This window comes from Gasterosteus aculeatus, chromosome 5, assembly GCF_964276395.1.
Source record: "Gasterosteus aculeatus chromosome 5, fGasAcu3.hap1.1, whole genome shotgun sequence".
NCBI lineage: Eukaryota > Metazoa > Chordata > Actinopteri > Perciformes > Gasterosteidae > Gasterosteus > Gasterosteus aculeatus.
In genome coordinates, this window is record NC_135692.1 from 7,472,169 (window position 1) to 7,497,203 (window position 25,035).

At 44.7% G+C, this 25,035-nt stretch overlaps 1 protein-coding gene across 12 annotated transcripts in view; it reads right to left on the reverse strand.

The window, feature by feature from the left end:
* LOC120818938 (SRC kinase signaling inhibitor 1) overlaps positions 1-24,098 on the reverse strand; it is a 49,270-nt gene extending 25,172 nt beyond the window's left edge. For 7 of the 12 annotated variants that reach the window (XM_078102870.1, XM_078102871.1, XM_078102869.1 and 4 more), the window contains exons 1-4: positions 23,913-24,098; positions 20,234-20,291; positions 7,415-7,722; positions 1,902-1,928 (exon numbers count right to left, since the gene is read on the reverse strand). In XM_078102870.1, coding sequence (XP_077958996.1) covers positions 1,902-1,928; positions 7,415-7,722; positions 20,234-20,285 — 387 coding nt within the window. In that variant the 5' untranslated portion in view covers positions 20,286-20,291; positions 23,913-24,098. Of the gene's footprint in view, positions 1-1,901; positions 1,929-5,107; positions 5,852-7,414; positions 7,723-20,233; positions 20,292-23,874 lie in introns of those variants that run through there. The other 5 variants (XM_040175852.2, XM_078102867.1, XM_040175853.2 and 2 more) reach the window with 5 other exon arrangements.
* Between the last annotated feature and the right edge of the window lie 937 nt (positions 24,099-25,035).

The following is a 25,035-nucleotide window of genomic DNA, read 5'->3' on the forward strand; positions in this document are numbered from 1 at the left end:
CTTTTATGGTGACAAGTTAGAACTTAATTATCATCTAGATGAAGTTTTTTTTATCATCTAATTTTAGGAGTATCTTTGCACACAAGGAAGTTGGTTGATTATTTTGAGATAATGAAGTCAAATTCAATATTTACAATTAAAATATGAAAAACTACCAAATAAAGAGTCAAGAGTTGAGTAGGAAAGTGCTTTTTGAGTTCATAAAATCTATAATTCATCTTTACATTAATATTTCCAGGCGATGGGAGTCCAGTTTTCCCAGTTTGGCAACTGGAAACCAGTGTGAAGTGTTTCAGCTGCAGCTGCGGATTATTGGGAGGGAGAGAATCTGGAAGCGACTCCATCTTCAGCTCACTCGCTTTTTACACCCCGATGGCCAGCAGTGTGCGAAATTAGCTTTTATTTTAGTGCTGGGCGCTCAAGACGCTGTCAGGCAGTTAAACCTGCTATCACCTGATTAGCAGTGAGGCAAATTAAGTGAAATTTCACACCTACTGTGCTGGAATTGTAATGAAAAAGAAGCAGCATGCAAAATTCAGGGAGCACAAGTCTTTTGAGTTGTAATAGCAACCAATCCAACATTATTGATGCTTTTAAATCAAAATCACCAATTTTCAATCAATTTTAAACTCATGGTGGCGCCAGACGAAATATCCGATTATTATCTTTGCTTTTTTGACAGTTTTCTTTGCAACCAGAACTCACACAAGAGGGTGGAGCACATCTGATCAGACGTTTCAGGAGGCAACATGTTACAATAAGGGCTGTCAAAATGAACGTGTTAATGTATGTGATTGTGAAGTTGACAATGGAAACGAAACCGCGCTGCAGTCAGTTAGATCAGCACGACATACAGCGGGGAACTCTGCAGAGGAATTCCCCCACGTGTCATACAGAAGAGGGGTGAGTGACAAACGAACCACGTTACGCACTGCTAGGCTAAGCTAGCTGCTAGGCTACTTCCACATCTACCCTGCGCGGCACGCAGTCTGCAGGGGAACACCACTGTGTCCCTAAAAGACCGTGATTTGGAAAAGGTTCTGACTAAACGTGGGGAGATTGTTGGCGCTTCAAACACGACCATCAGATGATGGAGAGTGGAGAACAAAGTGCACGAGGAGAGCAGGAAGAGTCGCTAGTTCAACATGTTCCACCCAGTGGAATTCTGACTTACAGGTGATCACATGTGTGGAGTTTTCTGTTTAAAATAACATTAATTAATCAACAGTGTCTAAAATTAACACTTTGTAAAACTCATTACTTGTAAACCTTTTAATCGCAATGAATTTCATTAGTTAGTTAAACTTAGTTATTTTTTCAGCCAATTGACAGCCCTAGTTACATACATTTACATTTACATTTTAATTTTTAGCAACATTACAATACATTTTATTAAGGCAAACATTTTATCCATAAACCCATGTTTACATTTACATTTTAATGAGGGGATAAATTAAGAGAGAAATATTCAACATTCATTTTTTCATAGACTTCTATAGGATGAAAGGAGTCGCCCTCTGGTGGACATTGGAGAGAATGCAGCTTTAAAATGGAGCCGTCAACGAGCAGCACACCAAACCTGGATCAATGTCACCGTCACAAGAGAAGGTTTGGGAGCATAAATATGAGCTCACGCTGGAGGTCTCAATTTAAGCACCTATGAGACAACAATCAATTATCCATTCAAAAGTAAATTATTATGTTTACCTGATGAGACAAAAATCTCCCAGCATGCAGTGCAGAAGAGAGTTAAACACAAGTGTGAGCCGACTTTGAATGCGTCTGAGAAATAGGCGAGCAGGCATGCAAGTCACAATGAGAAGCGATCCCTTAAAGACACAAATCCACACACAGAGGGACAGATTTACGCTGAAACACAAACACACAATGTTGGCACTGACCTTGAAGCTCCAGTAGTTTGGTTGTTGCTAAGAGGGGGGGGGGGGGGGGGGGGGGGTCAGGAGACGGGAGGAAGAAGGAGGGGAAAAAAAGGAGCCAGTGTGAGACGTTCAGTTGACAAAACGGAACATCAAGCAGAGAAAAAGCTTCATCACTGGGCTCTGACGTGAGGACACAGTGTGACGGATAAAGGTTGACTGGTGGGGGGAACGCCTCCCAAACGTCTTAAGCACCTTGCTGAAAAAAAGACCACAATTGGTGAAGCAAATGAAGCAATAGATAGTTTCTTTCTGGGCTTGGTGGGAAAATGACGGGCTAATTATAGTGATGATGGCCAGATTAACTTGCGTTGTCCTTCACTGCCATCGTAATAGGACTTTAATTGCTTGTAATTGCTTCTTGGCAATTAATCAAATGTTTACGGTGACTTCACACACACACACACACCCACACACACACACACACACACACACACACACACACACACACACACCAACAATGTAGCTCCCCCCCGTGGTGCAGAGCTGGCTGGCATGGACCCAGCAGGAGGATTAAAGCGATGCACACACTGGATTAGGGAGCTGCCACTTTTACTTTATCCGGGAAAAGGCCGACGTTCGGGTCAACTTTCTCCTGATTGTTTTGTTTGCCCGACATTCTGTTGATGAATGGTTATTATTATTATTATGCAAATACTGCACTGTTTTCATACCGGATGAAGAAATTATGAGCTTCTCTAAATATGTTTAGTCATTCACTCTCCCTGCTTCACATGGGGGGGGTCAGACAGAAGCTCTGGCCTGCTAGTTAGCTGGTTAGCTGCTCTCCCAGAGTCGACAAAGAGGCAGAGGGATAGTTGGACCCAGCATGGCAGAAAAATAAATGGAAATAAGCAGACAAGCTCGCTTACCAGCCGGCTGCTGCTTCCGTGAAATTAAACTACTTACTGCCTTCTCCACAAACTGTTGTTGTCACAGCGTATGGAAGCACATTGCGAACGCCGAGCAGGAGACAAGTTAGTTTGGGTCCCTTTCTGTAACCAGTGTTGCATGAAAGCCTGGCAGAAAGTGCAGCTAGCGGAGTAGCCGTCCACTAGCTACTGTGCTAATCCAACCGGGAGTTCATGCCTTTTAGCGAGTTTGCAACATTTTGAGGTAAAAACAAACAAGCATTGACGCGGCATAATGTTTCCATAGGGAAAAACAGAAGCATGTTTTCTCAACAACATAATCACAAAAGACACTTCTGACGCTGACTCATTAAAAGTAGATCAAATAATTACACTTTCTTTGCAGAGCCAGACAAATGTCTCAGTTATTTGGTCCAGAACCACGTTTCCAAACAACAGTGTGTTGTGGAAAATATTTAATATACAAGGGAGTCCGGGGTTATCCCTGTGCTGTATTAGTGCTTTATGTACGCATACAGTGTAAATACACGCTGTTCCTTGAAGAACGTTTAAAGCACAGCTCAAGTCAAAGTCAACAGATGATGTGCAGCTATTGCACTACCGCTGCATTCATTCAAATACAAGTAACTCAAATGCTGCTTCAAATTAAAAGCGCAGATGACTGACTTTGAATCTAAATTGCATCACATATGCTGTGAAAAAAGGAGTCCCTGAGTAATTCATCTCCCGTGTAGATGGAACTTAACTTTGTGTTTGAGCAGCTGTTCGGGGAGCTGCATGGATCCCCAGACACTTTTTCTCAGCTAGAACTTTTATAATTCAAACTCCCTTTCAAAAAACGGAGCTGAAGGAAGGGAAGCAAAGAGGGTTCGTGAGAGAAGCGCCTGTGACCCAAATTTTAGAGCTCTGTCTGGTCCGCCAACCAACACAGCAACCACACCTGATCTTGCGCCACTGAGCTTATTCAACCAAATATTAGTCAGGCCACTCCCGGAAGATCTTTGAAAACCAGTTTGAGAGTTTAATTAAACACTTTTGTTAATTGTCTGATTTCCATTTAGAGAATCAGTTTGACTTATGTGACCACAAGTGATGGACCAAATCGTAGATCGGGCTAAATACTCACCTTGCACAAATACACTTCCAGACAATTTGTTGTGAAAGGTACCAGCAGGATGAATAGATCTGGACTGGATTTGTAACTCAGATGTGGTTCAGAGCCGAATGTGGCGAGCGAGGTCCACAAAAGCAGAGAAGCCTATAGAGTAACTGGAGGTAAACTTCAACGAGTGGAAAAAGACTATGGAACTATGGAAAAAGAGTGCATTAGTCGGGAAATACATGGAGAACCAAGAAAGAACATTGAGATTCCTGCGACCAAGCTTCTCATCTCCAGATCGGCCCTTTGATTTTTAATCGATGAAGTACTAACACTTCTCACCGCTTTATTTTCTGCTTTTGTTGTCAAAGAACATCATCGCCATCGATGCCCCCTTGACACAGGAGCCCCATCCCCGCCTGACCTACGGCTCTGAGGGAGCCTCCTCCTTTATAATTACAGGTCGACTAAAACCGAGACACAATCACCTAGCGGGATCACAGAGACGGAAACAAAAATTCCGACCGTACCGGTTGGGTTATGATCCCTCGTGTAACCCGCCGGCTTCATTTATTCACCTGAAAATCGGAGAAAAATAACGGGCGAAATCTACGGCCGAGTCACCCCACAAATGATTTAATGCACCATTTTCTAAAAGCATAAACCCTGCCTCCTACAAAGGAACCCCTCTGCCCACGGGGCTCAACAATATTTCTCAATCACTTGGGCTGAAATCCCAAAGCGCACATAACGAAGCCGAGAGAGAGACAGAGAGAGACGAGCATGACCTGCATGACAAGTAGCCATTTTTGTACCCACCCTCCTTTTTTTACATCTTCTCTCCAGCCCCAAAATACGCCAACACATGTGCATGGACCCTTATACATCTGTTCATACATACACACACACACACACACACACACTTTCTTCTTCTGACACAGACACACACTAACACACAAGCAAACGTCGCTGCAGCGGCCACTCGGACACACCTGGCACACCTGCCTGCTTCAGGCACACACACACACACACACACACATTGAGTCAAGAGGGGGGAGTTGCAGCGGTCTGTCACAAACATGTCACCACACACACACTCACACATTACAAAGACACACACACACATGCACGTCCACATCCCTCCGTCATCATTCATGCAGCAGCGTCACGGATGCAGAGACGGGGTGAGGGAGAGTTACCGTTGTCTCCTAATGAGCAGGTCGGCCACCAGGCGCATCCTCCTGCTCCACACGCCTCCCTCTTCTTCTTCCTCCGCCTCCCCTCTTCCTCTCCATCCTCCTCTTCTCCTTTTTACTGCGGCTCGGCGTCTTTCCCGCGCCCCAAGGATCCGCCACAGTCCTCCCTCGCTGGTAACCGTAGTAGCGCCTTAGAGGCTGTTAGCATCTCTCTCGCTCTCTCTCTCTCTCTGCTGCCGTTACCTCTCACTCAGAACAGCGTGTGCATCCTTCCAAAGCCCAGGCATTGCCAACCATATGATATCACCCGGTTGCCTTATATGGAAGAAAAATGGTGGGTTGCCATGACGACGGCAGACTACACCTGTTTCTCTGTCCCCCTCTCTCTCTGTCGGTGTGTCAGTCTACCTTTTTTTGTCAGGAGATGGATGATGTGGTTCGAGGGAATGGTCGCAGCACACGAGAGGGAGGAGGAGATGAGGGAGGAATAGACGAGGGAGGAGGAGACGTGATGAACAGGAGCTGACGGAGGCTTTGGAGAGGGAGAGGGCAGACTTAAAGCAACACTCATCTTCCTAGGAATGTAGAGAGTCGGATGTGAAGAGCAGTGTGTTTAAATACGGAGCGGGATTAGCTTAACAAATGGAAGATGCAAGAAGTTTTCCTGTTTCCAGGGATTTTTCCCTAAAACAAAACAAGTTGTTCTTTTCCTAAACCTCCTTTATGTATTCCTGCCATCAGAGGTTAATGAACTACAAAAAGCAGGTGAATAAACTTCACAATGTGCTCTCTCACAAAGCAGAGAGGCTAGAGATTGGTTTATTCTGTCTTTATGCTCAGCTAGGTTAACTCTCTGAACCCCAAAATACCCGGTGGTCGGTTTGAAAAGGTTGGCAAATTTCGCTTCAAATCAGAAGAACACACCAATGAAATCCAAATATTTCCTCAAAATTGATTTCCTTCATTCACCGGTCTCGTTTTAACTTCTAATAATAATAAAACACAATAAACCTGAAGCTGTGACTCAGCTCTCAGCTGCTGATGAGAGGTTCTAAACGTGTTAGTTATCTGCATTTTAGCTGTTTTATTGCCATAAATCTTTCACCTTCTCGCCAAGCCGCTTCCACTGAGTAGCAGAGAAATGTGATAGCCACCCCCCCCTTCGCCCCCGACTCCAGCTCCGTGCTCAACGCACACAATGTGAACACCCCATGACCCGTGAGAGCTGCGGGGGGACACTCTCCCTCTCCCCCCCGGAAGGCTGCACTCTCCTCCACTGCATTAAAGACGTGCAGCGGTTAGATTATCGGAGTGGTTCAGCAGGTCAGGAGACAATAGCAAGAAATATATACACATATATATAAATATGTATATTTTACTCTGGCTGTAACTTTATCCTTTATTTTCCTTTCAAAATCACTAAAATATTTATTCCAGAGGACGTGAAAAAAATGAATTGAACTTCATTGTTGATGCGTTTATTTTTATTTGTTATGAATTAATTATTCCTGCTCCTCTGACCTGCGTGTGCCCTTCAATTAAAGCAGAGGTTGACAATACAGATAAAACCTTCTATTGTGCTGGATAAATATATATGTATTTCTCCAAAGATACTAATTATTCTGGTAAATAATATGGACATGTAGACATGTTCGGTGCTCTACTTTTTGATATAACTTATTGTCTGTGTCTCCATTGTGACCTCACCCTTCAGGTACCAAGGTGTGTCCCCGTCGTGACCTCACCCTTCAGGTACCAAGATGTGTCCCTGTCGTGACCTCACCCTTCAGGTACCAAGGTGTGTCCCCGTCGTGACCTCACCCTTCAGGTACCAAGGTGTGTCCCCGTCGTGACCTCACCCTTCAGGTACCAAGATGTGTCCCTGTCGTGACCTCACCCTTCAGGTACCAAGGTGTGTCCCCGTCGTGACATCACCCTTCAGGTACCAAGGTGTGTCCCCGTCGTGACCTCACCCTTCTGTTACCAAGGTGTGTCCCCGTCATGACATCACCCTTCAGGTACCACGGTGTGTCCCCGTCGTGACCTCACCCTTCTGTTACCAAGGTGTGTCCCCGTCATGACATCACCCTTCAGGTACCAAGGTGTGTCCCCGTCGTGACCTCACCCTTCTGTTACCAAGGTGTGTCCCCGTCATGACATCACCCTTCAGGTACCACGGTGTGTCCCCGTCGTGACCTCACCCTTCTGTTACCAAGGTGTGTCCCCGTCGTGACCTCACCTTCACTTACCGAGGTGTGTCCCAATCACATACCCTGCAGTTACCCAGGTGTGTCCCTATCGTCTCTGTACCTGACGTCTGGCGGGGGCGTCCTGCGACCCGCCCCCGGGACTGTTGGAGATCTTGTTCTTTTGGAGATCCATGAGGGCGTCCCTCTGCCGCTCGATGTCCGCCTTGTGGATGCTGTTCAGGGCCTCCAGGCTCTTGGCGGCCACAGAGTTGTGCCGGCGATCCAGCGAGGACGAGGTGAAACCCCCATTGGCGTTGTCGGGGAAACGCCGGGCCCCGCCACGGCCACGGCCACCGGCCAGCGTGTGGTAATCCCGCGAGAACTCGGCATCGCCGGCAGAGATCATGGGACTCTTTCTCTTCTCTCGACCTGTGGAGGGGATTTTGGGAGAAGAGAGAAGTGAGAGAACTAAATGTGTCACTTCGTCGTAAGATTAAGATGGAATCTGTAAAAGAATAAAAATACATCATTTTTAAACCAACTTCTTTCCTTAAAGGGAGCCAGTGGCCAATGAAAATGAACGAGCAGAGACACAACAGAGTAGATAAAATAACCAAAAATATCAGTTCTCGGAAAATGTTGTTGCATCGCTCTAATAATCAGAAAATACTGCAGACAGACATTAGAAAAATCAGTTACCATTAATGAATGCTGTATTAATGAGTCTCTGAATGAATTTGTGAACTAACCCTCTGTGGAACCCTTCAGAATCTAGAAATGTTTGGTGATGTAAGATTTATGGATCGGGGTATGAGAACAAACTCGTTGTCACGGTTCACGGCTGGTTGAGGACTCAAACGCAGAGACACTGAAGACCGGATTACACTTCAAACAAAAGGTGGTTCTTTAGTGATAAAAAATAAACTCCAACCGGGAGCAAGCAAAATCCACAAAAGGGGCAGTCACAGTCATTAAGGAATTCGCACGCACACACACACACGGATGCACACACACACACAACTGCCCTCTGGTGACTGGAGACACACAAAGCACCAAAGGACCGGGAGCGGGTGATCGGCTCAACAGGTGAGAACGAAAGTGAAAAGTAGTGGAACGAGATGTCCCCAAAAAGCTGACGGACTTCTTGATGTGACTGAGGGGCAGAAACAGCTCTACTGCAATAAATGCAACAACAAAAAAAAGAGTGTAAAGAATCTAGAATTCAGCAGCATAATATTTATTATTTAAGGAGTAGAAACAAACTACCTCTGGTTTCAAATAGTTTTCTATAAATGGCATGTGTCCAGATGGAATACAAAACATATGAGTAATATGTGTAAACTGGAAAAATACATCAGGAAAAAAACATTTGTATAGAAAAAAACGGCACTGTCAGTTATTTTACTTTTAATATTTTGATGCTGATGCTGGAATTTACCGTGACAATGCAGAAAATCAATTTGAATCATAAATGTAGGCAGAGCGATTCACAAATATATTTCAATGCACAATGAATAAATTACCAACATATTTCTGCATTTGCATTTGTGTGTGGATATATATACCAGCTCTATTAAGAATATATATATATCACTGGGCCAAAGAAAATACCTTGAGTTGAGTTGACATATGTGCTATAAAGAAAGTCCACCCCGGTCACATGACTTCACGTCTCCTCCACTAAGCTGAACAAGGAACTTTTGGACTCCAAGATTCACCACAGGGGCGTTCACAGACTTATTTTCTATTGCAGATGTTACAAAATGTCAATCTCACGTCAAACACATTAGTTCAGACACACAATCAGTAAACTCCTCTCTTCCCAGACGAGGGAGCAGGAGGGGCAGAAATCTGGCCTCCTCTCTGGTTCCTAGTCTGGTTCCTGCAGCTCTCCTTTACGGAGACCAAAGCGAGTGACTCTCGATGTGAAAACATATTTCATCTGTCTGGGACAAATTCCAATGCCACGTCAGAACATTTCTCATTACAAGGCGGCGGTGTGTGTGAGTGTGTGTGTGTGTGTGCTGTTAGTACAACCTTGGCCGCTGTTGGCCGGCCTCTGACAGAACCTATTTGTTAGTTTTACGGTTTCATCAGGCTGAGGTCTCATAATTTCTGCTCGTCTGTGCGCTTCACACAAATTTACTTCAAATTATTTTTCCTCCCGAGAGTTTTGGCTGTGATTTGTTATTGTGTGGCCGACTGTGTACACAGCAAACGTATACTACAGTATATATCTATAGATAGATATGTCTATAGATATATCTATGTAGTGGGGGGACTGCATTAATCAAGAGTCCCTCGGTAGTCCAATATAATTATAATCAGAGTGTAGACACAGTGACACAAATCAGCATTCTGCTGTCGACGTTAGAACTCGTCACACACAAAACAGGGAGAACTTCCTCCTTGTCCACCTTTGACCCGTCTGCTTTCCCTCCATTCATTTGAATATTCATTTTTCTCAATCACATCCCAAGTCCGGTCCAGTGACGTCCTTCACTCGGTCTTCTCCTCTCGCTCCATCACAGATCCTCCTCTCAGCAGGGAGTCTTAGTTACGGAGAGAGGCACCGTGGCTGGAATGAGGGGAAGAATAAAAACGACTCCTCCGTCCACAAATTAGAATATCCAAAACCAAACAACGCCTGAATTTCAACAGCAAGCGGACTAAATTTGGAACGACATCTGCCTTCCATGAATATTAAAAGAGTCTCTGGACTGTTGCCGGCGGGTAGGAGCCGGACCCCCGGGTCCCGGGTCCCTGGACCAGAGGGAACCAGCTGCTATGCTTCAGAAGAGGTGTGACCCCCGAGGAGCCAACCGGGCCTTAGCTTCATTTATTAATTCTAAGTCTATGAAACGTTTGTCACCACGTTACCAAGGTTACCACATCACCGAGACCGGACGAGCTTCCAACCTTCGGTTCAGACAGTGTTTCTCATAATCGTATCTTCATTTACAGCCGTAACGTTGATACAAAAGAAGTCACGTCTGTCTCAAAATACCAGAGTGACTTTCTAGAGTAAGCAGTTTGCTTTAAGGTCAAATAGATATTTGATTCAAATCGACCAGTTAACAAATGGTTTCAGCTCAAATGTGGAATTCTGCCACAAAGTTCAAAGATTCTACACGACTCTGAACTCTCAACTACGTAGCCTGGTTTGGATTTCAACACGGCGCTAATTATGGCCACAGACTAAGGAGGAAACTCATCCAGAGGTTAGATAGTCTATCGAATTTTTTTATCTTGATTATTTGCATGATTTTTATTTTTTTGAAAATAAATAAATAATTTAAAAGTAGTGTATTGCAAACTTTTATTTATGCAAACAAAAGTTGCTTTATAAGAGCAGTATCCCCTTTACACAGTAGCATGTAGGGGTGGGGGGAAAATTGATTTTTCGATTTCTCTCGATTCTCTCCAGAACGATTCGGAATCGATTCAGATAAGTCAATAATCGGAATTATAAAAATGAAATTAGTTTGCCCGCTATGCACGCATTCGCGTCTAGTGCGCCCAGCGCGCATGCGCACTAAACGCACCGAACGCACATGCGCGAATGTTTATAAACAAAGTTGAAGCGGCACCAAAATGGCTGCAACGGAGAGACGTATACGACCTGCACCGGCTTCTTTAAAAGCTGCCGTATGGCAGCATTTGGGATTTTATGAGATTGACGGCAAGATGGACAAGACTTGCACCATTTGTAAGGTCTGTAGAAGTAAAATAAAATACTTCGCAAATACAACAAATCTGCAGAGCCACATTTCCCGACACCACTCAGAGTTGGGAGGAAAAAAGGCACCTGTTCCTGATGGCAGCCAGGTGACGATTGAACAGGCACTGGTAAACGGATTACTAAATCCTTTGCCAGATTTATTGCAGTGGATTTAAGGCCATATTCAGTTGTGGAGAACGTGGGTTTTCGGGGAATGGTGAATACACTGGAGCCGAAGTACAAAATACCTTCTCGGCGATACTTCACCGACACAGCTATACCAACGCTGTACAATGTGTTGAAATGCAAACGCCATAAAGTAGCGTATTATTGTGTAGCATAACTTATTTTCTGTCTCAGGGATATGCTGCTTATTACCCATAATAAAAGGGGCATTTTGTGTTTGAAGTCTTCTTCTTATCATTGACTAAGAGCATCTTTTTCTTTAATAATTTAAAAGAAAAATGAATCTGTTATTGTGTTGAAATGCAAGCTGCATTGGTTCTTGCATTGTTGATAGATATACACGCACAGACTTTCAAACTTTACTTTTGTTGATTTTACTATAATTTCATACCAATACTTAAATGCAGGTATTTATACACGGTGGTTTCTGGAGAAATGGTTTCTCCTCCTTACTTTTAATCCGACTGTCGGTCACTCCTCAAATTGTATAAATCTCAATTTTAAAAAGAGGAAACTCTTGAGTCTTAAAATACGCACACAACACAACACACAAACGTTCTGAGTTGCAAATAGGGCGACTGGGAGCCTTTGAAATGTAACGAGCATGATTCATTCATGAAATAAATACTGGGACAGAATAAATATCAACCACCGTGAGAAAAAGGAGAGAATATCCCTTATGCCTCTTTGCAGAGCTTTTTCTGCAGGACGTGATATATTGATTTGCTCAGATATATTACCTCCTGCCCCGATCATTTGCGGTTTATCAGACCACACAAGAAAAGGATTGCATTTAAATATGATAATGTATTTAAACAATAATCAGTCTTATGTATTTTCCTTGTGCTTCACTTAACTCGCTGTGACATTGACTATATATTTTTGTGTAACCAGTTAACTGCGTTGGCCTGTAAACAGGGTGTAATTCGCTCACCAACGTCAGCCGGGCACCGAAATGATTCAAAATAAAACATCTCAGTCTCAACGGATTTAACGAATGATGAAGGTCCGATTGTTCATATAGATTTAGTGAGAATAATAAAAACTGCGTTTGTGTGATTTGAATCTCTTTTTGTTTCTGCTTTACAGCTCAGAGCTGAAAGAGGGGAACACAAAGGCAACACCTAGAACTAGTTTGCGTGAGAACAGCACATACAATTCAAATAAATAGATCTGAATTCAGGATTGTAATGCAACGGAATAAGACAACAGCTAAAGGGGGTGTGAAGGCGTTTTGTGCCAACACAGACTATTTTGCTGGCGTGTGTTTTGGGAAATCCACCTGTTTCACACATCAAAGTCTGTTTACAGGTGTGCATGCGGGGGTAAGCTTGTGTGTGTGTGTCTCTGGAGTTCTGTGGTATCTGATAAATCGCCTCAAGTGGTAGAAACTACGAGCATGAAAGTACAACAACAATCACCGGCTCTCGGAGGAAAATCTCCCACGACTAGAACAGAGATCACATTTTATTAGACATTTCTGTCGAATAGTCATACATAGCAGATGAATTCTGCAGTTTTGGCCACAAAACTTGTTTGGAGGTGTTATTGAAAATTCACCACTAAACTCTAAATCGGTTGGTTCTTTAGTTCGAGAGGAGTTTTGTTGCCAAGTTTTAAGGAATTTGCTTCAGGCATTTAGTGCGATGAGATGTTCAGGAATACGGGACAACTGGACGGACAGAACATTGGAAAAGAAGAGAATCTGATGCTCAGAGTTATAATGAAGGGATCTCACTTCAGAAGCTACATTAGTTAATGAATGAATAACATATCAGCGAGGTATACGGCGTCTTTACGTCCACCTCAGTCCATATATGAGTGAGCATCCACTTCTTATATAGAAACAGGCAATTAATGCCACGTTGTGCTTTGAGAGGAGGGGGAGTTGGAGGGAAATCCATCAGCTGAGGAAAGAAGTGTCAGAGGAATCTGCGCCTCTCTGTTTCTATATTCATATTTCTGCATTTCAAAGGCTCAAGTTCCCTCGCTGATTATGAAATTCCACCGCCGCCGCTTAGACAAATAAACATGCAAAGCCAGAAATAACCACAAGCCTCCGACCCCCAATAAACAAACTTGCGCCGACTTTTCCTCTCTTCTACCTGGCTTTCAAAAACCTTTCATCTTCCAGGCCACATGGGAATGTGTTTAAACCCGACATATTAGTGAGGTCACTGCGTATCTAGTATTTATGGCTCAAAGGACCTCATGATGTTCTTCAACCTGGAGAAGATTAAATACGTTGCTGCAGCGCTGGTGGTCTCCAGTGTGCGCTATCTTATTCATATTATACTATAGTGGTGTAATCCCAGTTATGGGAAGATTCAAATCTCATCGAGCCTCTCTGGTCGAGGATTTCGACGTAAACGTCTCGTTGGACAGGTAACAATGACCACCGTTTCTTTCCTAACAAACTTCTGGAGATTCCTTGATTTCCGTTTGCTTAAAGTGGCTTTGGGACGATCATTTAAATGTGAGTGTGTGGTTGCCCCCGACGAGGAAAGAATTACGATATTTAGATAATAGCAGGTAAAAAACAAGATGTCTCTGGTGAGAATTCCTGTGAACTCAGTGTTTCCCTCACCATTATTTGAGACTGGAATAAAATATTATTTTTTTCCCAGTCAGGCAGTTCCGCCCCGACACGTGCGCGCATATGTTCATGTATGTGCGCACGTGGCGCTTGCAGCAAACACCAGCAGACAGACTGAGGAGAGGAACGCAGCACAGCACGCGTGATCATAGGGAATACCGTATTGCAGCGATTCCCAAAGTGTGGGCCGCGTGCAGGTGGGCCGCGAGAGGTCATTTACAATAAATAAATAAAATGTTTTTAATTTTCAATTTTGAAAAGTTTGAAATTAATATAATATGTATGATGCGGCACATTAGCTATGTGAAACATGAATTGATGAAGCACAAACAATTTAAACGAACAGATTGGTTAATCGGTTGATCCATACTGGTTGCACACGGCGCTCTGCCAAACATGCCAAAGCTCGTCTACGACGGCGAGATGCTGAGCGGCGCTCAAGCGCGTGAGATATGGAGCTTGTTTCAGGGCGCGTCGGAGAAACAAAGCGGTCTTTCTTGCCGAGCACATAATGAGATTAAAGAGCGAGAGACGGCGCCCTTTTCTCTACAGTAGCTGAACCATCATAACCGGGAAAATAAGTTATTCTAAAAGGAGCTTGGCAGGCGGCGTGGCTGGAGAGCAGCCGAAGATTTAAGGCGTGGATGGCGAGGGGGGGCGGCGGGAGCGGACGCACCTCGCAGCATCGATCGGACCCTGTAAGCATCGTCTTTTTCAGATTTTCAGATTTCAAAGTGGGCCGCGGCATTCTTGAGGGAACCGCTGCCGTATTGTTTTTGTCCATTTTGTAGTAGAATAAAGTTTTACTATAAAAAGTCATAAATGTGCCAAAACAAAATGTTTTGTTGTACGTGACAAGGTAAATACAGTTAATTTACCAGCATTTCTAGTTTATTCCCATATATTCCCGTTGATTCCTATGGAGTTTCCAACTTTATATTCCCGGAATTCCATCCATCCATCCATCCATCGTCAAACGGCAAAAGCAGCTAACCCTGGCGTTGCAGGGTCGAAGTCCGGTACGAGATCACCGCTGTAGTTTGGGACCTTTACATTTCATTGCTTCTCCCCCACTTTGCCAAATTCCATCAAAGCGGATATGATTCATAAAAAGAAAGAATGTGGACGTGAAGAAGGTGCACAAATATTTTTATATGAAAGTGGCCCAATTTAGATGGTTTCCTAGCAACTAAGGGGATCGTGTGCTCGTCAGCACCGCTTCGGTCTGGACAGAGAACTTTGCATTTACACAGGAGCCACCATCAGTGAAGACGGTTGACAGCTTTGAGGAGAATCACACAACAGATTTCTGGCAGGAATACGATGGAAACCAGGGCAGTGACTTACGTAATAAACACAGAATAATATCTAAAGGCTCCATCAGGACTCACACAATCGGTCTGTCGTCTTGGAGCCGTTCTGCAAGACGGCCTCAGCTCTCAACTTCAAAGACCGAAGAAGAAGAAAAAAAAAAAAAGAGACCAGCCAGGACCTGGATTAAACAACATCATTTTGAGCGGGTGTTTTATTTTTATTCATTCCTTCTCTCTGGGCCGGCGCCGCTCGGTTCCTACGTCTCCCAGAAAGGAGGAAGGCCTCAGCAGCCTGGAGACGAACAAACTAATATCAAACCGCCATCAAAGTGAATTTTGAAGCCTGCAGACTCTGAGTCACCACATCCTCCACTTCAAAAAGCAGGAAACTGATTGGGAGTCAGCGGTGACGCTCTCACAAGGTTTGGTGCACAAACCTGATACGCCATGAATAAATAAATTAAAAACTCCCTCAGATGAAGCCTGACAATGAAAAGCATCGACAGACTCGTTTCCAGAAGAAGTCTTTAGCTCACATTTACATCCATCCATCTGTCCCCCAGAGCACCTTCAGTATGTGTGAACATTAATATTATATTAAGATATCGGAGTGTTTGAATGAAGACGTTTAGATGCTCACTCATGTTCATGTTCCTCATGTAAACCTTTTTGAATTAACTGTTTTTTTCTTTAACAATGGGAATTTTTCCCATTAAAGCATGTGAGAGAGGACAAGGTTTTTCAGGTTTTAGGTGCATTATTCGTAGGTGTACAGTGACCTCACTTCCTTTGCAACCAGCGCCGAGCCCAAACCCAAACCAGCCAGCATGTTGATTAGAAAGCTGCAGAAGAAAAGCTCACGTTTATGGAGGGAAAGACAAACACAAACAAGGTTCTTAGATAGAAACAAATATATCTTAGAATATAGAATAGAATCCAACGAGTACTCGACCACTGGCGCAAAGCAGCGTTCCATATTGCATATTTTAAGGATATAAACAAGCCCCTGCACATGGCACCTAAGACTTTAATACTCCATAAAACACTACATGAAGTCCCTGTGTTATCCTAACAAAGACCACGGGGCGACCAACTGAATGAACTGTGAAGAATCCCAAAGACGAGAAGTGTATCTGATGTTTGTGGAGGTGTAAAAGGCTGGAAGCAAGTAAACAATGATGAGGAGGGATATTAATCAGCTGTAAACTTCTATTCACAGACTACATCGTCACCTTTATAGCAGAAGAAGTCAAATATCAAACGCATTACAAAGAAACAAAGGCTCAATAATTCACTTGGCCGATGCCGCCATCTCGGTGACGAGCGCTCCTTGTGATGGCTTCACCGCGGTGACGATGAAGCCGAAAGAACCTGATTCAATAGGACCAAATGGAGGCGTCGCCGTGGGACGAGGCGCGGGTGGTACCGCGGTGATCTGAGGACGCGTTGCTGGAGCACTCGTTATCATGAGCAGTGTTTTTCGGAAGGAGGACTAAAGAAACGGAACGTCGGGTCCAGGGAGTCCTCGTGAAGCTCGGCCCAGGTTAGCCGTACTTTTCTCTGCCCTACATGAGCAAACATGGCTTAGTTTGGTTTTTGTCTTTGCCGTCCTTCACCCCCCCCCCCGCCCCTCCTCTCCGGCTGCCACCCTGCTATCTCTTTTGGGGGGGGGGGGGCTCTGCAAAAGAGGCCGGATAAGCTTGGTGCATGCAGCCTGCACAAGAGAGAGCGAGGGACGATAAGCAGCATAATGTGAGCAGAAAGGAAACAGACAAATAGAGCGTACCTGGATCACGGTCCTGTGCATGTTGCTGTGCCCCCTCCCCCGTCCCCCCCCCCACGCCCGCCGGGCTGCCAGGCTACTTGCCGCTGGCGTGTGTGTGAGGAGGATGGAGATAGAGAGAGCTGGTAAGAGTGCAGTGTAGAAGATTGGAGCCACTGTGTGCTAAGACAGAGAGTGTCTGCACCCCCCCCCCCCCCCCCCTCGCCCCCCCCTCTCTCTCTCTGGGTATAATCCTTCCCACAGTCTACAGGGACGAGCTGTAAATGAACCGGCTCTCTCCCCTTCCCTCTTGTTCTGTATATCTCGGCTTTGCACATGAGCCCCGAGCAGAATCACCCTCCACCTTGCAGAAGATAAGCCACCATGCGGAGAGCAGTCTTGCCCTTAATGACTGCCACAACTCCATCATCCACCCCCCCTCCCTCCCCCACCCGTCCCCCCTCTCTTTTTCTGCTCAAGCCAAAGCGCTGGTTTGTGTCGCAGTGTCTCCGGCTGCTATTTCTCCGTTGGTAGTTTACAGTCGGGCTTCTGTGTGTTGGTTTCTGAAGCGACTCGTTTAAAATGGCTTATGAGCGACTCAGAGGATCTCTACTCCATCTGGAAATGTCTGTCTATGGAATAACAAGAGCTCCTGCGCGCTCCCCGGGAGATTTAAAACACATATTATCGGATTCCAACTGCTGATTTGTTCTACGTTTGCGCGTTCGCCTCAGTTAGAAAACGCCGCTCACGTTTTGGGTTCATCTGCTCAGGTTGTGTGATGTATGCAGACATACTTCCGGTGCTTTCATGCTTTTCCTGGCATCTGCTGGAGCGGCAGGGATTGATCGAATAAATCAACATTCATCGCGAATATCTAAACTTAAATGTTAACATTTATTTTGGTTTATTCCAGTATCTACGCCGCTCCTCATGAGTCCAAATATCGTCACATCAGTGCGTATGACATCACCGCGACTACGTCCACTTCTTCTAAACAGCAGGATGGATCTGCAGGAACATTTGTCTGCCCCCCCCCCCGGCAAAATATGTCTGACCAACACCTTCCAACATTGACCTTTTTTTTAAAAAAGGCTACAAAAACAGATTCAAAGAATTTTACGACATACACAAAAGACAACAAAACCAAACCAATATCGGCATAATAGAATCAGACGAATGAGAAACAACGGTTATCAAACTAATTTGCGTTGACTTCCATCGAAGGTCTGAAAGCTGCGGCTTAAAAAAGGTCCTCAGGTTTCGCACACACTTTAGAAAATCATTTTGACTTCATCTGCCTCCTCTTCCTCCTCGTCAGCTGCACACAGAACGAATTGTGTGTGATGTTAGGACGTGTTTATTTCCTCCGGCTCGGCTTAAACGTCCACACTGCGACGTCTGCCTTGTTTAGAACAATTTCCTCCTTCTCGCTCACTCAAACGCTTCCGCTTCCTAATTTAGCTTGAGTGTTTCTCCTTCCGACCCCCTCAACTCCCCTCCACCCCCCCCCCACACACACACACACACACACACACACACACACACACACACACACACACACACAAAGGCCTTTACCGTGTGTGTGTGTGTGGACAAGGATGTAGAAGAAAGTATTTGCGTCAGGTCGATCGTCACATTTACCGCCTCCAACCAACCACCGATGGTCAATTATCAAGACAGATCGCTGGCTCAGATAGTTACCACAGCGACAGAGACCGGGCCCGTTTTCTGCTTAGTGGACAGAGGGGAGGGAGGGGGACAAAGTAAAGCGTTAGGGATGTCGCACTAGAAACAGAACACTACTTTTAGCTCAGCTGAAATCAGATCGAGTAGATGAAGAAGGTGGAGGAAAATAAAACAAATGAATAAAGCGGTGTATTTGTTGGAGGCCCGGGCGGTTGAAATATGGAGGGAGAGGTGTGCGTGTGCTTTTCAAAGACGATAAAAAAAGTACGACCAACCAAAAGTGTTATCTGATTCTATCAGGGGGGGTTTTGTTGTTTTTTGCTTCGGGCGCCTGCAGATTTTTTATCTTCCTCTTAAATCGGTTTCTCTCCAATCCACAAACAAAACAAGATGAATCACGCCGGTGATCCGTGAATCAACCGGGTCTGCAGTGGAATCTGTGCGGGCTCTCCCACTCCGTTTGCTCACTGAGGTTTGACATCAGTGGCCTCTGGAGTCGAAAATAAAGCAGAAACTATTCGGATAATCAATATCTCGGAAGACTTAGTACTTTTTCTTTGATATTTTCTTTTTATTGATTAATTAAGTGAGTTATCAATCCAATGCAACGTATTTCATGGATAGCTTCCAACTTCTAATCAAATAAACTAAAGCTGTCAGACAAATATCATGAACTACCACTACAACCAACTAAGTATTTCACCATCCTTTCATAAAAATTGTTTTCTGTGCATATGAACTGTATGTATGTAACATGTGTAAATTAAAAATAAGTAGTAACTTTCCATAAGACTTTAAAGGAATGTTTAATGAGAAAAAGGCTGGCACCTTTGCATAAAACATGACTTACTGATCCAGAATAGACTTCAGAGACATGTCTGCCTTCATTTCTCTATTAGACAGAAGCTTGTCCTCAGAGTGTGCTGAAGCTTTCAGAAGGACCCGTCTGTATAATAATAAAAAGAATAATGGTGGATGTCGCTCTCTGGGATCTACTCGTCTTTGAGGTGGAGCGTCGCTTCATTTGTTCCGTTTGCTTTTCGTCTCGCCGGATTACAAGACGACGGATCAGAGACGACACGCAGAGCATGCAGAGGAACCACCAGCTCTCTCTCTCACACACACAACTTCCTCCACTATAATCCCACTCAGGTTCCTCTGCAGCAGTTTCTCCCACTGACTGTCATTTCATTTTTAGTTGAACCTGCAGTTCACGTTTGAGCCGCAAGAGGAAGCCTGAATGTTTGTATCCATGTCTCATGTTCATTTTGTTCGTTTCAGTGATGTCGTTTGGCAGAAGTAGATGTGGAGAGCGACAGGAAAATGGTCCAGAACTCAACATCATGACTGGAGTTGATTTGTATGTGATTCAAGTTTACAAAAGCGGAGGCCTCCATATGCAGCAAAGTCGTCTCGGTGGTTTGAGCAGATAAGACCATCATCGTGAATAGTGAAAACACACAGAGACAATTTCCCCCCCAGAGCCGTGGGCGGTAGAATAAAACCATCATCCGAGATTTGACAGAGCAAAACATCTGCTGATGACCATCTCACGCTCTTTGAAGAGAATGTTGTTGAGTGTGTGATATAAGCAGGAAGACCTTAAAGTAACCTCACACACACACACACACACACACACACACAATAAAACATATGTATTTCAATCCACTGACCTGAGAGAAGAGTCTTCAACTCCGTTAACAAACCTCTACTTGCGGCCGACATTTTGACCTTAAAAAGCAGGAAAAGCACAAGTGTAACTAATCACATCAACAACGCGATGTCAAACATGGTCCATGAGGACGCTGAGCTCTGACATCAAACACCAACGAGATGTTTTAAAGTCACATGCATCTGGCAGATTTTAAGTGGACACAAACTCACAACAGGAAAAGTGAAGCAAAACAATATATAAATATGAATCAATTTGAATAAATATGTTTGAAAGCTCACGCTTTTATTTCACTTTTGTTTAATTTATTAAGCTGATTATTTGTGATGTACATCAACTAACTGTTGGATTGGATTAAACGTGTATTTGTTTATTTGTTTTTAGAATAAACTGCATCTGTCAATGGTTATTCTTCTTTTGTGTACTTATTTACACAAATAAAATTCTCATCTCATCTAATAAAGTAAGCGGTACAAGTCAATAGCATAATATTAAACAGTATTAACATCTGTGTTAGACGATTATTGTCAAATTTGCTTCCAACCAGGCCGCTACACTAGATAATAACATGTTAAAAAAACAACCGTTAAATTTGTAGATAATTGGAACGGTTTAGGGAAACGTGACTGAATCTGACCTTAAAAAGAATCGCCAATCGGCGGCTCTCTAGAGGGAAATCTATGTTAACTTTCAAAAAGTACCTGTTTATCTAATGTAACAAAGAGGAAACGCCTCCTCTGATCAGAGATCTGCCCTCCTTCATCCAAACACGAGCTCTGTAAGCAATGTCAATCCGTCATACGCCTCATCATAAACAGGGGTCAAAGGGGAACTCTGTCGGCCTGAGGTCATTATTGACATTGGAGGAGGGAGCGGGAGCTGCGGAGGAGGAGGAGGAGGATAAATGTGACGCAGTGGTTCGCAATTAAGCTGATTTACAACGGAGAAGAAGAAGCAGAGCAGCGTCGTCTCCTCCACTTGCACAGATTCACACCAAAATACTGCCGACGGAAGCATAAAAGGCAGCTCGGCTTTCTTCTCTCTGGCTTCTCACATCATATTGTTCGTCTTCAGACTGAGGCTTCGGCCTGGTGGAAAGTCTCTATGCAGCCATTTCATATCAGTCATGAACATCTGTCCCAAAACAAAAACAACAACGTGCAATATCTTCAAGTCCCCACGTTCTCTCTCTGATTTTTAAATAGTATGAAATTTGGACACACGAATTGGTCTTTTTGCAATCTTTGTCTAAACCTAATCAAGTAGTTTTGTGGCCGTCTTTTTTCGTTTAAATTTCCATTTTTCCGTTTGAGACTCAAACTACAACTGCAATCCGGGAGGAAATGTGTTTTCCTTGAAACATTTGTTCCTTTAAAAGCCCCTCATGTCCTGCTGCGTGTCAGAGACACATCAAGCAGCACTCCAGGGCCGAAGCAGGTCAAGTCCATAACATTTAAAGTGGCTGGGAAGACGTGTCCCAGAAAGAAAAGGAATATGGTTTTAGGTGCTTTTCAATCAGAAAAAAAAGCAGTTGTCCTCAAACTACAAACTGAACTTCCAGGTGGTGCCCCCCCCGCCCCCCCCACTCACAGGCCGATGATCCCGTCACAGTCAAGACCTCGTCAAGACCTCGTGGGACCCGAAAACAGCTGATGTGAAACTACTTGAAACATCTTCGGGGGAAAAAAGCACTTAAAGTTTATTTAATATTCGGTTTCATTTTGAGTCTGTTACTCGTCTGTTTAATGTGAAATATTAATGTTGTTTTTAACTTTTTCCTTATTTCGTAAGTTATTTTGGCTTTCATGTGAAATGTTTTCCTCCCTCGGAAGAGAGGTTTAAAATATCAACAGGGCTCTTAATACACATTTTAAGAAAGGAGACGACGTGCACGTCCTCTCAGCTCGGGCCGTGCACGTCCTCTCAGCTCGGGCCGTGCATACGTTAGTGATACTAAAGAAATAATACATCAATAACCAGAGACATTTCTATATTAAAACGTCTACTTGGCTGTGAATCTGCTTCCTGGCACATTGTGAAGAGATGAAGTATTTCTGCAGGATTTAAATCAACAGAGTTTAGACTGTGTCTCTGAACGCTTCCCCGAGTCAGCGTTACCGCCGGCGCGCCCTCACCTGGCGGCATCAGTCGGCCCTGTGATGTCGACAGCTCCCTCATCCCCATTACTCCCTCTCCTCTCCTCCTCCCCCCTCTTCTGTCTCTCTTACATCTCCCTCCACATGTCAACAAGTTTGATCGGGCTGACATGGGAAAACTGCCGTTTGACTGTTGCTGTCTGACGCATCCGTCTCTTCTCCTTCTGCTCCACTAGTGATTCCAGCGTGTTTGATCTGCTGCTGCACCTCCTCCTCCTCCTCCTCCACCCTCCTCCTGGGGTGCAGAGGAAGGGCTTCTGGCGTGTCATTGAGGCAACACAAGTCTCACAGTCATGCGGCACAAAAGAGATAAGTTGGAGTATTCTGTATTTTCTAAATCAAATCTCATCCTCTTCGAGGCGCGCTCGAGATATTTTTTATTTCTTCCTTTTCTTTTTTAAATCTCCCAGCGAGTCTTGTGGGTGCCCCGGCACAGATTTGTGCAGAGAGGAGGGCATCATGTAGATCGATACAGATTAGAGATGGCGAACCCTCCATTTTGCCCTCTACCAGCCTGCAGTTGGTTCTTTCTGCAGCAGCATGAGCCTCTCGTGAGATAAAAGTCTTTATTTATAGAACAAATAAGCACTATTCACTAAGGAATGAGGAGATCATCCGCTGCCTATCAGGCAGCTGTTTAACCCGTCTCCCACGCTGTATTTTTGTTGATTAATTAAAAAAAGAACTTTAATTCTTGAAACCAGACCCGTTGACCAACTATTGAACATCTTTTTTTTCCTTAACTGATGTTTTTATTTCATTATATTGTGAGAATTATTTGTGCTGTTATCGTTTTAGGGACTTCACCTGCGTGAGCTGCAACCCGTGAACACACCTGAGTTAACAGAAAGGCTCATTAATCACATCAAATATTATCAATGATACGCACAAACCGCCACTGATCACCCAATTGAAGACCCATTTTGAGTAGCACAGCTGTCCGCTTGTCTTCCGACATCAGTGCTTCTATATTTATAAACCGCTCCATCACATCCGCTACACCGTCACCCCATCCCACAGCAGCCAATGTCCTTCAATAGCTTCCTTTCACGCCGCTCCAGATGCAAAGCTGCCAGAGCCGGAACATCCACCGCCTCCCGTCCACACAGCCGGTAAACAACAGCGGCAGACCCCCCCCCTTCCAACATCTGCACTAAAATGCTCAAAACGCACTTCTTACGCAAAAGAATTATTCCAGCAGCGTAACTCAGTCGGAGGCTTCTTCTCAAATCAAAGCAAAACAACAACAAAAAAACTTCAGGTACGTCCTCGATTTTAAATATTCACACACTGCAGTGCTGCTTGATTCAAATAAATATATAAATAAAAAGTGCCCAAAAATATATGTTTTGGTCTGGCACTGTGTGGCTCTATCAGAGAGACAGACAGATGTGCAGCAACCACGGACAGATGTGCGGCGAACACAGACAGCAGCATCACACAGGGAGGACGCCAGTGGCGGCTTCCCCCGGCAAGTTACAAATACCTGCAACTACAGACGGGACGGAGAGGGGGGGGACATGCCTGGGAAGGAGGAATTGCCCATTCTTCGCCTGGAAGCGCCTGGTCTACGTCACTTTCTCTCTTCTCTTCTCTGTCCTTCGTCCTCCGCTACTGTGGCCGCTTCTCCCGGTTCATCCCGCCGCTCTGTGCCGCCTCCATGCTTCGCACGCCGGGTACCGGGAGCACAGGCGCTCCTCACAGAGTCTTAGCATGGCCACTGAGTAAACTCATGTTTTATGGATGCTGAAGAGCCCCCCCTCTGCCGCTCTTAAAGGGCCAGCGCCACACCACGCCACACCGCCCGGCTCCCTTTGATCTCCGCGCTGTCGTTAGAAGCATTGCATTTTAATTACGCGTCCGTGGGAATATACCCCCCCCCCCCCCCAACCCCCTCCCCACACCCCCACTCAGCAGTAGAGAGGAAGCGATTGATGGAGGGATGAACAAGGAAGGATGAAAATGCAGCGGTTTCTCTGACACTGTAGCAGAGAAACCAAAAAGCAGCGATGAGTTATGAAAGCCAGCGGGCAAAGCGTGGAATGACCAACACTGCCATCAGTATGGTGTGTGGGTGCGTGTAGGTGTGTGTGTGTGTGCAGCTAGAGTGTACACAAGAAGATATTGTCAAAGTGAATCCTGCACCAGATGTAATTCAATCCTGAGGTGAAGGCCATGAATTAATGAGACAGAGAGTTCAGGGTCGGGCTATATGAACACCACGACACCTGATAATGGGATCTCCGATGAGGGAGGTTAGGAAATGATTGGCCGTCACAAAGAGGGGGAGAAAAGGAGTGCGACCCCAATCCAAACAAACTGGTAAAATAAACGAGAACCGACCGAACGCGAGTTCATCTCTGCACGCCAATAAATGAAAAGCGGACAGGAAGTCGCACACGGAGTACACGCAAAGCCGGTGACCGGAATCGACTTGCTGGTAAATAAAACATGTCGATGGATTAGAGATAACGTTTTGCTGGGCCTTGAGAGTCGATAACGCTCCAGAGGCTCTTCTCTGTTGCCCTTGAGGGACACACACACACACTCTGTCTCCTTGCTACAGGTAGGTAATAGAAAACACACATCAGTATGATGTATTTCCTCGGCCTCGGTTTTTCTCTCCAGGAATCTCATCAAGGATATC